The 12,591-nt window shown below is 39.7% G+C and overlaps 1 protein-coding gene across 3 annotated transcripts in view; it reads left to right on the top strand.

The window, feature by feature from the left end:
- Window positions 1-12,591, top strand: part of PCDH11X (protocadherin 11 X-linked) — a 470,689-nt gene that overhangs the window by 222,757 nt on the left and 235,341 nt on the right. For all 3 annotated transcript variants that reach the window (XM_054075388.1, XM_054075390.1, XM_054075389.1), the window contains exon 5: window positions 3,062-3,133. In XM_054075388.1, coding sequence (XP_053931363.1) covers window positions 3,062-3,133 — 72 coding nt within the window. The remainder of the gene's footprint in view (window positions 1-3,061; window positions 3,134-12,591) is intronic.

Genomic DNA, 12,591 nt, shown 5'->3' on the forward strand with positions numbered 1-12,591 from the left:
GGGGGGATCTCAGAAGGTCTTGGGCGAGTGGTGGGAACTGAACCAGTTGTCTGCATATGCCCTGTGCTTGTGGAACAGTAGTTGGCTGTAAGAGGAGTGACAGGTGGTTCATCAAACATGAAAAGAACCTAATTTATTCCAGAAGTCAAGGCTGCCTGCTAGAGAAATTGTAATCTGTGCATGTACAAGAGCTAACGGAGTTCTAATGGCACTGTTGAAACCATAATGTAATATCCAGAATGAAATCATTCCATCTTTCTCCCGTTATGAGTACAATTTTCTTCTGTGTGTGAAACTTAAATGTCAAATTGAGGAAGTAGAGGGAACATAAACGAAAGGCTGTGGGCATATTGTATCGCTTCTTTAGAGGAATTGTAGAAGCTGCAGAAGGCTGTAGGAAGATGCTCCAAGCAAAATGAGAGGATAAAGGTGTAAAACTTCCTACTTTCCATAAGGGCTTCTTTATCTGCACTGGAAGAAAGAAGCTCCCAGGAGGATTGTCTATCATTACTACATTCTTCTTTAAAAAAGAGAAGTTATGAATAAGTGCTTCTTATGTGATCCATTAAGAAGATGCGTATATCTCAGCGAGCGGTAAGTAGGGACCTTGTACACCAGAAGCACAGTCGCTGTAGTAGCAGGTAGTTCAGATCAGGTACTCGCACAATTTGAGTTTGGCAGCATGCTGAGTTGGAAGCTGCAGCTTCATTGTAAGCCGTCTCGCGTGTAGTCACAGCTCACATAGGAGATGTTTTTCTGCACTAAAAAGTGGCGATGCAACACTTGCAGGTTCTCCTTGGCAAACCAGATCTGTGCTGTGTGTTTAGGGCCTTTAATTTCCAGAGCTCTATTCCCTTAGTTCTGAAACGGCGTTGTAAAAATGGAATGAGAGATGGAAAAATGATGTGTGCTGTGTGTGAAAAGCCTGGAGGGGCTGAAAGCAGTTACTGCTTGTTTATTTCCCTCTTCCATGTGTTCCAGGATGTTGGCTGCTGAGTGACTAGTAGTTGCCCCACAATCTGCTCTATTTTCACCTTTGCTGTGTTTTGTCACTTTTCTCCAACGCTTGTCACCAGAGGGGTGAAAGGTGCTGGGCGGTAGAAACAGTAGGAAGTAAATGAAGAACACAAGGTGCTAGTATATAAGAAATTCAGCATTAAGAGGTGTTTGAGTCTTCATTAAGTCATACCTAAGATTTAGAGCATGATTTTCAACTGTTTTTAGGTTTTGTCTCGCCTAAATATCTTTTTGCATCATGTTTCGTCATATACTCACACACTTGCTTTTTCGTTTTTCTCTCTACTCGAAAATAGAACTGACTGGAAAAATGTTGTCTAAATATCTGATGTGAAATGCCATGAAAAACTTATTTCTCAAGAAATAGCGTGCTTTTTAATGTCAGGTTCCTGGCAGGTTATCCCATATGGAATTATTATGGTAACTTGGCACCACAACTGATATGTTTAATAATTTTCATTATGTGTTTGGGTCCCTTTGATGCTTGATTATTACATTTAAAGAAAGATTATAAGGTAGAATACGTATGCTTTTGAATACAGGAAAAACACAACCTTCCCTTTCTAGATGCATTCATTTTACCTCTGTTTAGTGTTCACTAAATCTGCAGTTATTTCTTTTTTCCTTTGAAATGCACTTATTGTTCTATTTCAAGAATGAATCATGTTCCACTGCTACCCTCAAATATAACAAAAATGGTTAAAATGATTGCCTGTAATCTATTATTACAGGCAATGCATTCTGCCAAAACAAAATTGCCATTTATTAAGGTGTTCTTTGAAATGAGTCCTGTGAATACTCCATGTTAATTGAAGTTGCCCACAAATGCTGTATTTTTTTTTTTAAAGTTTCCTTTAAAGTGGCCATATTTTACCATACATGACAGAAAATCAAATGGCATGTTTCTCCCTCTCTTTGTCAGTCCTTGCAGTCTCCATGGACATCTAGATCACTCCGATATGAGGCCTGGATAAGATGCTATTTATATAACATTGTCAAAGGCCACATTCAAAGGGTAGTACATGAGATAGGTTGTATTTCAGGAGGTGGAAATACACTTAAGTATATTTTATGGCACTACTTAAATAGCGTGTTTCAGCAGAGGACTTTTTTTTTTGTGAATGTCATTGTTTCCATTTTATGACGGAAAGAATTTAGGGAGAAAGAAAATAAGAGAGACTTTTGGGTAATTTTGAAGAAATGCGTAGAGGTCCTTCCCTGAGAAATTCATATGGAGAAATTTAACAGGAACCAACGTCCTATTCGATGCTGTGTCCCGGTGCTCCAAAATCTTATGTGTTTATTGAAGCAGAGCAATTACAGACGTTAACAAGTAATTGCAGGATGTTTCGGTAATATTGAAAAAAGGAAGTTTGAAGGGTCAGAAATTCTGCATCTTTGAAGACTACTTTAACCTGTTTGATTAGATGGATTGCTGATTTGAGGTGGTTGATCCTGAAATATTCCAAGGTAGGGGAAAGTCAAGGAGACATGAAGCTGCGAACTGCTCAGTCTTCTTGCTCCACTCTAAAGACTGTTAAGCAAAGGGAAGGGCTCCCATCTGAAAGCACGGCTCCTCTACCCAAATAATGCAGACTTTAAAAAATATTTCTTCTAATTCACCTATTTAAGTTAGTTCCACTGCAGTCTGTGTCCTTCCTTCAGGGTGTCTATTGAAAATAGCAAAGCTTAGGGAGAAAACAATAGTGAAACCCAATTTGAGTTCCCTCTGAGATTCTGCTGCTGAACCTTGCTCTGCTGGCAAATAATTTCTTTTTTTTGTCTTGATTTTTTTCATCTGTACATGCAGATGAAGGTGTGTATCCCTACACCTTGAAAATTAAAGCAGCTGTATAAAATAAAGTTAAATAACTGTGAAAATATCAGCTCTAAAGTCTACTCCAAGTGTATGTAGTCATGATATGTTACCGTTCTTTTGTGTGAATTTTGTACCTGACTGTTTTATTCCCTCAAGGGGAATTAATGCTGAATGCTGACAGAGTAACTGACCATCTAACTGATGCGTACTCTTCTCTCCTAAAAGCACACAAAAGAAATGGGAAGGCCGCAAACTCCTTTGAAAGAAACGACTTTGGAGCCTTGGACTCAGCCACAGGTAGGCTGAAACAACTTTTCTGATGATGTATTTTCTCTAATGGTGGCTTCTGTAAGTCTTAGTAGAATTATTCGGAGGCTCTAAATAACCATTGCAACAGGTAGCAGCTCTGTGGTTCTTGGTGTCATATGTAAATATGATTTGTTTTGGTGTTTGGCTACCCAGACTATTGGTAGTGTCCTTTTAGTTGAAGTTTCAGCTTCTCTCTAAGGGAGAGGTGCCAGGGTTATTCTTGTCTTCAGTTTGTGTTCTGTATGTGCTTAAAAATTTGCAGAACTTTACAAAACAAAACTACTTTCTTAATGGTATGTCGATAAACTGCGAGTGTCTCCTGGTGTAGAAATAAAGCTCATGGAAGTTTGTTATTTTGAGAGGAAGGTTTGAAAGTTCCACCTTTTGCATCATAAGAATATGACCAAAAAGTGAAACAATACTTAATCATGCAGAAAGACATAAAGGAATGGAGATGTTAATATCCAGTCTTCCCTAACAGAGTGGGTTTGGATGTTTTGGCCTTGTACTTATGTATTTACTCGCAAATTGGCTATTAAAAATTTCTTGCATGCAGCAGCTTAGGTTGATTTTTGCTCTTTGCTGCCTGTGTATCAGTGCACTGTACTGCACATTGGAATACGTGGGTTCAGAGGTGATGGAAAGACTGAGTTCATAGTGTAGGTGAAACTGGATGTTGCTGTTCCGAGGGCAGGGACTGAGTCTGTAAAAGACAAAGTGCTGGAGTGAGGTGGAGATGAAGTAGAGTGCTGGGAAGACCAACCTGGGGAATCAGGCGGCTTCTGCAAATTCCCGGAGGGAAGATTGCTTCTTGTTATGGACATGGAGACATTCTTCCTTCAGCAGTTTGCCATATCTGTAATTCATATTGCACAGTGCCGCTTCCTGACAGAAATACCTACCTCTGCTCTGTGGGCTCCACCTGTTCCTAAAGGCAGCAGTGAAGCTATAGTTGTAATGCCCAAGTCGAGAGTTTCCGGGCCAGCGTGGGGAGAACCAGGCAGAGGCAGAACCCCCTGATCCATGATGATAGTGTGACCGTAGCCTAAGCAGGCTCTGCCTCGTATTTCCAGTCTATAAGCAGACTGCCCAAACAAATACTCTAGTCTCTAGTTTTTCCAAACTACATATATTTAATCCTATTAGGCTTGTTCTGTGGGCATGTTTACTCAAAAAAACATGTGGCAAACACAGTGTAGGAATTTAGAAGTAGAAATGGAAAAAAAAAAAAAAAAAACCAAACCCTTATTACCTCTATTACTGCTACCTCATTTCATACTTGAATGCATTTTTTTTTACTAGTTACAAGACTATCTGCAGGCTTTCATGGTACAAGCTGATTTAAATATAGTAGCTCCTTCTCTATAGTCACAGGTGCAATATATGCCTATAGAAAGGAGATTGTTATCTGTAAACATGCTATCTTTGTCTTGTAGGGGTTTGTCTTGTAGGGAAATCCCTGGTGTTACTCTCCAAAACACAGCATCTTCCCTTCTTACTAAAGAAGAGGCTCCCAGATGCAGTGTCTGCCCTGACTGTTTCCAGTTACTGCGTGCCCAAACCTCAAAATGCTGCTATGCAGGCAGCTGCTAATCACAATAGTTAAGCGTGCATTGATCTGTGTCTGCAGTCAATAATGTTTATGTGCAGGACCACAGGAGCTTGCTACGGTCCGTAGTTACTAATAGACAGTAACTCCTTATGTGCAGGAACAAAACTGTTCAGGAAAGCGCTTTGTTCCAGCAGTTCCTGCTAAACAGCTAATGAATCATTACTAGAGGGCTAACGGGCTCCTCCTGTTCCCTTGCCTACAGCGTGTGTTGCAGGGCAGGCAGGTAGCTTGGAGGTAGGGCTGAGCTTCAACTCCTTGGCACAGAAGAGAGTTTTGGCTTCCAAGTTGTGAGAGGAGGAGACAGCTTGATGCTGGATCACCGTTTAGAGGGGCTCTGGTTCATGAGCATGCGTGACAGGTGAGCTTTTGCAACCACTTTGCTTTGGTGGTCTCTGTGACTCTTGCCAGCAGCGTTGTCAAAGAAATAATTCTGTTGTGCCATCCCAGTGCTGATAAGAATCATTGTTCTTCTTGAGCATACAAGCCCTCACTGTGTTATCTGTTCACATCTGAAAGCTGCGTTTGCCGCTGCTTTATTTAGTAACTACGCAGATTTAAGTATGTGAAATGTTTTTGTTGTTCCTCTTCATTTTTGGAAAAAAAAAAATAAATAAATCTGGTTTTGTAAGAAATACGTACAAAGAAGCTAAAACCAATATGCTTTTTTGTTTTGTGGAGAGAAGAAATTTAATCAACAAAATCAAAACCTGCTGGCACCATTATCGTAGCAGAAAATTGAATTAGTTGTTAATTCTTTCATGGATGTAATTCTGGCCCCTGCAAATCCCTCCTTAGATATTTTGTATAAAGTGAGTAAAAATTCATGGCATGGATAAAAGCTTTGTCTATTTTATGAGCAACAGGCAAATGATCCAAATGGTGCTCATAAAGCAAATGGTTCCCAACTCTAAAAGAAGAAGAAATATATTTAAAAGCTGCTAGACTGATCCATGAGTAAAACCAACTTCTGTTTCCAAAAAAGGTGTTATTTACAAGAAAGTTTCTCGATTCCCTCTTCCCCCCACCCGAAGGGAGAGAGAGAGACTCACTACTTTTGTCTATGTAATAATAACAATAAAAAAATCATTACGTTTTCTTGGGCTGCTTCGCGCCGCTCAATGTTGAGAGCTGCTGTGGGATGCATTTTATCAACAGAGAGAGTGAATGAAATAGCTGAGAGCACAGTTTCAGTGTGCAGGGCCAAAGAGTCAATGAAGCAGAAAGTACCACATCTGGCCTCTGCTATCACGAGGTGAGAAGCTGGTACCTATTAGCGGTTGGGCAATTTCACACAGGGGTTATAGTCTGGGGGAAACAAGAAATGGTGCTTTTTGTGCAGAGGGCGGGTAGGCTTCACGGTGCCTCTACTGTCGTGGCGCTCATTTGCCTTATTTTTTTCAAGACTTCTTCTTAGAAGCAGACAGGTAGCTGAAAAATTGGAAAGTGAGATGTTCAATTAGACCAAAAAAAATAGAATTGTGGTGCTTTGTCAGGCTCGTTTCTTGTTCTGCGGTGGGTTTTTTTTTCTTACTTTTGGGGTTTTGGTTTTTTTTTTGGCTGTGGTTTAATAAGTTCCTTGAGCAGTATGGCAGTTACCAACATGAGAATTCTTTTTTCATGGCCATGCCTTTTAACTTGTAGTTTTCTGTATCTTTTTTCTGTGAACTCAGTGAATGGAAACTGGTGTTACTGCCTGGGGAAAAAAAGAGTGAGATGCTTGTTCTGATAGAATTCAGGACAAGACCTTTGCAGATAAGGAACATGTGTGGTAGTAGTTTCCCAAATAGACTTGTCATTGGTTTACAAGCTATATTTACATGCTAAATACCATGTATTCCTGCGCTTATGCTTTTTGCTGCTTTGCCTGATTAAACATTTAGCTGATAAACCCTGCCATGGCTGTTCAGAGCTACTGCAGTTAAGAATTACATATTTATAGCCGCTATTTTTATGGTCAGTTAGAAACAGGACAATTTAAAATTAAAGTCCTCTGTGATTGTTTAAATTTTTGAATTTGTTGACGCTATTCAAAAATCTGAATTTTGTGTGGTAGCAGCCTAAAAATAATATTGATCACAATCGTTATGATTCAGAATCAAATTGTTTTATTCTTCCAAATTACCGAGAGGATATATCTCGAAAGAGAGAATAAGGATTTGCCAAAATAAGAAAAAAGAACAATGATTAAGGTTATATAGCTTAAAACTGCAGTAGAAGCAAATAATGAGGTTTGCCAGCATGGCAGTTACAGCAAAACTCCCACTCTTAAGTTGCAGAGTATTTCCAATTTAAAACTTTTTTTTTGGTGACCTTTACGTCAGTATCTATTCTGCATCTATCTAATTACTGCTTAGAAGTGATTCTTAGATGCGTTCGACAGGATAAAAGTTGAGAAAGTGGTGTTATTAGTGCTGTAGCCTTTTATTTGTTTATTAATTGTAAGAAATCCAAGGGCTCTCACTTACTTAAGATAATCACTAAAAAATCCAGGGTACAGTTGCATTGATTTTCCTGGCCCAAATGTGGCATAATTACTTTAAAGAACACATTAATTCATCATGTTTCCTCATGGTCTTCCTCTTTTACCGTCCATGTTGTCACCGCTAACCCAGGCAATGATGACCCTGAAGGTTTAGAGCTCTCCTCAAAGTTCTCCGTGAGGGTTAAATATCCAAGGATGAGGATTTGTCAGGCTGATGTAGTGCACAGTTCCTGTTGCTCAAAGGGGGGAGATGTTTTGTGCATCTATAGGTTTGGTTTTGATTTGTGTAGGTCACAATCCTTTTTTTTTTTTAAGAATTAGTTTTTGTGGAAAGGCAAAAACTCTCAGACTGAAATCTAATTACAAATGATAGAGTGCAGTATTTTTCTGCTCAATTTTAAAGAATCACTTTATAATCTTGGAACAGTGGATAACAACATCACTAATCCAATATTTTAACAGTAAATACGTTTGATGATGGGAATTGCTACACTAATCTTATATCCCTCCACAGTATAGTTAAGAAATCCACAGGGGGTTTTACTAATCACTTTTTGTAAAGTAAATCAAGTCGTGTAATTCTCATTCCCTCTAAATGCCCAGCAACTGCGAGCAGAACCCTCTGCAGTACTTTGTGTTCTTTTCATCAGTTTTGCACCCTAATCTGCAACCACGCTTTCCCTTCCATATGCAAGAAAGAGAATTCTGGAGAGAAAAGTCTCCAAGCACCCTCTGAGAGAGATGTCCTGTTAGGAGAGCTGCCAATTCACCGTGGTCCCCTCCGCTGCTGCGCCAGAAAGGGATGGAGCCGGTCCCCCTCCTGCACGTTGGGGAAGAGTGCCCAATAATAACTGTAATCCACCCCTGTTTGCCCCCGTGCTCCTCGTGTATATAGTTTAAGCTACTTGTTTGAGACCTCAGTTTTACTGAGCGGTGAGATATATGGCAATACGGCTTGAGGTTTTATCTTGTATTAAAATCCTGTCAAAGTGAAATAGATGTCTCTTTTCAAGTGATAACCAGAACGTTTTACATTAGGAAGAAATATTAACAACCGTGGTTAAGTATTTGAAGAGAAGCAACTAATAATAATTCTGTGCGTATTTTGTTCCCACAGTTCATGGGAGTTGAGTTATTTTTGATGAAGCCCTGGTGTGCCCTGTTTACTCACAGCTTCAGCCTTTAGGGTTTGAAATCAGTGAGAGTCGGAATGAAAGTGAAGCTTTATTTCTGGGTTGGTGTCTTCAGCTTAGATACAAACCAGTCACCGAAGCAGGCTTACACAGTCTAGTTATACCCTGGCTTTATTCAGTGTGTAGAACCTGTGTGCTCAAAATATTCCCATTTTATTTGGTGCCTTAATAAGGTTACACATGCCTCAAGCGGATGCCTTATTTAATGGAACTTCGGTTGTAATCCTGAGTTCCGACACAAAAGACTTGGTAATTTAATTAGTTGAACAAATAAATAGAAATTTGTCGGATCAGTGTAGAAGGTGTAAGGGTTCTAAATACAATTAGAGTTGCCTACGTAAATACCTGAACTGATTAGGAGCGTTCCAATTTTAAAACCAGATTTTTTTTTCATCTTTTAAAGTGAAGGCCTCACAAGCTGGAAGCCAACTGGAAGCAGACAGTTGTTTTGGTCCTATTTGGGTACCAGCAAGACTGAAATAGTATTTTGTTAAGAAATTTAAGAGAAAAACTGCACTTTGAAAATAATTATAGTGGATTTTCTCATAAACCTTTACTCTTTCCTGCAGCAGCTAGTGCAGTACCTGGCTGCCAAAAGGGACAAACCTGCTACTCACAGGTAGCACCACTGTTTGTTTTAGCTGAGTTTCTACGTTATAATCTGTATTTCTGACATTCAATACAAATAATATATCCGGAAATCGAGATACAGTTCTACAAGGTAACTTAATGAAAAAGCAATTTATTAATTGGAAATGGGTGTTAAGTATTTCTTACATTGCAAGCCTTTCTCTGGTTGTTCCATTTAATATGGAATATAAGAATACCAATATGCCATATATAAAACAATATATCCACATATATTAGGCCACTGGGACTATTCAACTGCAAATCTAAAAAGTGGAGTTTAATGAAGAGATATTTTCAAAGAAAAAAATTATAATTTAAATAAAGAGTTATTATGCAGCAGAGGAGGGTTGCTTAGATCATGTGCCCAACAAGAACAGCTCCATTAATCTGATAAGGTTTTGGTAATTTTGACAGGCTTTGTGTATATATAAAAATACATATATTTTTTAAAGATCTAGTTTTGCCATAGCATATGGGCATTGGATGTTAGTATCTGATGTAGCTGGAAAGTTGCTTAGAGAAAATAAGGGGGAAAAAAAAAATCAGGATATCTGAGTTGTGAGCCCTGAATTTACTATTGATTTCAACAGGGGAGATCGTTACAAAGGCAGGAAAAATTCCCAGTTCATTTAAGTTTATCTGTCTGTTTTCCAGGCCAGCTTATGATTCCAAGATTAAAAACTCTCAATTTGAGCTAGGCTACCGTTCTCTTATGAGTTAATTCAAATAAATCAGAACTCTCCAGGCAGTTTCCATACAGTTTACTCTGTACATTTTTAGGCGTTTAGCTGTACGGAAGGAGAAAGCCAATCACTTTGAGGTTCTATCTCTGTGGACAGGCACTTATACGTTTGTCTCTGTCAGATTCTTCCATGTATTTTCAGAGCTCAAATGTCAAAGGTGTTGAGTGGAAAATTGGGAGATAGTAAAGGTTTCAGGTCCTTTCTACCTTGAAATATTTAAATCTTTTCTCAGTCATTGCCTGAGTGTTTGAGAACATCTATTCCTGGTTTTGTCCACCATGACAGTAATGTTGTCTGCCTTATTTTTTTTGGTTCACGCTGTTAAATCTTTTCTCCCTCTTGCTTCTGGCGTGTCTGTGTTGTTGTTATTCCAGACTTGAACAGGGGTGTAAATGAGGAAGGAATAGGTAACAGCAGCGGGCAGCTCAGCTGTAGAGCATCACTTGGAAATTCAACCCAGTGTGCATGAAAACGGGTAATCCCAGAAAGCATCTCGTCAGTGTGCATTGTACTGGAGCGACAGGAGGGAGCTGTACTGCTCAACACAGGCAGCTGATTTATTCTCCATTGCTGTACGCTGAGTTGGAGGACTCGGTAGTGAAATATCCGATGACACTGTTTAAAAAGGGCAGGTAGGTAGCTACTCCTTCATCTTGTGAGACGCCAAAAGACCTGTCAGTGTCCGAGTAAATCACCACAGATCTGCTTTTAGAAAATGTAGATGAGATCTTGGAGATGCTCAGTTATCCATCAGGATGCTCAGAGTGGCTTTCCTCCCCACGGTATTTCTTCTGCCATCACCCACGTTTGGCAAGAAAGCGGAGACATCCCCATTATTCAGGAGAAAGCATGGAGTAACAAAATCGTTAAGTTGCATTGAAGTGTAACTTGCTTGCTCTGAGCCGCGCTCAACAGGCATAAATTTTAAAACAGAAAACATAAACGAGGCGTGATTCATTGAGGGGTCCATTTTTCCAGTGGCCGATTCGCTGTCACTCACGGAGTGGTTAGCTGCAATGCAAGGTGGAAGCTGTGCACGGGAATGTCCCCTTCAGTAGGCAGATAGCAGATGCGTGCATCCATCTCAGAGTAAGAGGGGTGGCCTGAAAAGCTTTTGGAATGCACGGACGTAATAAAAGCTTTCTGGTGTTATGTTTTAAACCTTAAAAATGGTAGTGGCCTCAGTGTGGATCTTTGTGTGAAGAATGGGTGTGAAAGAGAAAGCTTTTGGAACTGCTGGAGTTTCAACTATCTGTTAATCTCTTGAGTTTTTACTTTTGCACACCCTGCTTTTAGGAAACTTTTAACCACTTTTGCTTGGTGATGTTTTTGTTTGATGGTAGTGGTTTTGGTTTTGTTTTTTTTTTATTTTGTTGGTTACTGTAAACTTATCCAATGTTTAATAATGTGTACGATATTTAATAAGGTTGTTACACCTTCTCTCCTGATGAATTAGCGAAGCAAATTTTATTTTCATGGATAGCAAGCACAGGCACTGTCATAAATTCTTGAGATAGGGAATAACAGAAGTGGGCACTAGATGTGTCATGTGAGCTCTTCAGTTGGGGGTGTCCGTCCTAGTCGTGATTCTGTAATGCTGAACGTTTTATTATTGATCATGATGGAGGAACACTGAAACCCAATATTAGCATTCAGGTAGGAGGCACAAATTATTCACAAATGCTGTTAGGACCACCATGGCGTGCTAACTAAACTATAGTTCACGTATCTTCAATGTCAAAAGTAGTTTTTGGCTGTATTTAGTTAACTGAGATGAGGTATTTCACCAGTCTATTCAGTTATTTCATTATTGTTGTGTGTTCATAGAAGTGATGGTGGCTCTCTGTTGCTGTTGTAGGGTCATTTACCCTTTCAGTCAAATTCTCAGCTATGAAATCAGTTGTTTTTCTTGAAGGATATTTTATGGACTGAATAATTTTTTGGCTGCAAATTAGTGCATATAAAGCAGATACACTCTGACTTGGTGCCCCGATGGCTATACGGTAATGAATATTATATATCCATTCAAAGCCCAAATGAGATTAACACCACTGTTCTCTCCATCTGCCTTTGAGAAAGAATCTAGTAAATAACGAGGCATATAAGGAAAGCTCATCATATTATATTCAGCGTTTACAGTGGCTGGGTTAATTGTTGCAAGGAGACAGGCACCAGCTCAGAGCGGGTGGATGCTGCTGCGCTGCTGGTGGTGTCGAGCTCTTAAGCCAAAGCAGCACTGGCCTTGAAGACATCACTTCGCACTCCTCAGGCTGTACCTCATGACCTCACTGGCATGCAGAGCTATAAGGTGCTTCTTGTTAATATTTTATTGATTACCTTTATCTAAAAGGGACTGCAAAACGGAGAGCGAGTGAAAACAGAAAACATTGTAGAGATTTTGCCTATTCTGATGGCTTTTGATTGCAGCTTGTGACGCCGTACTGAGTGTCAGAGTCCAGCCTGGCCACAGGGCTCCTGCATGTGCTCCATTATCTACATCCAAGTGTCTGTGCAATGAGGGGGAAAGCAAGCAACTCATTTTTAGTTAAAAAAATAAGACTTTCTTCCTGAACTCTTGTGTCACATGTTCTGCCATCTCACATTCCTGCAAAGCAGGACCAGTTACTGATTTTCAAGCCATATGATTCCAAGCCATTTCTGTCCATCTGACCGAGCCTGCCTCTCTCATCTTCCAGCAGCACAAGTTTTTGTAACAGTTGGAGACAAATTACAGGAGGTCTCAAAAAGACAGTGGCCTGGAATCAAATGCTGCTGAAATGGTGTAT

The sequence above is a fragment of the Cuculus canorus genome, chromosome 10 (genome assembly GCF_017976375.1).
Source record: "Cuculus canorus isolate bCucCan1 chromosome 10, bCucCan1.pri, whole genome shotgun sequence".
In the NCBI taxonomy this organism is placed as follows: Eukaryota; Metazoa; Chordata; class Aves; order Cuculiformes; family Cuculidae; genus Cuculus; species Cuculus canorus.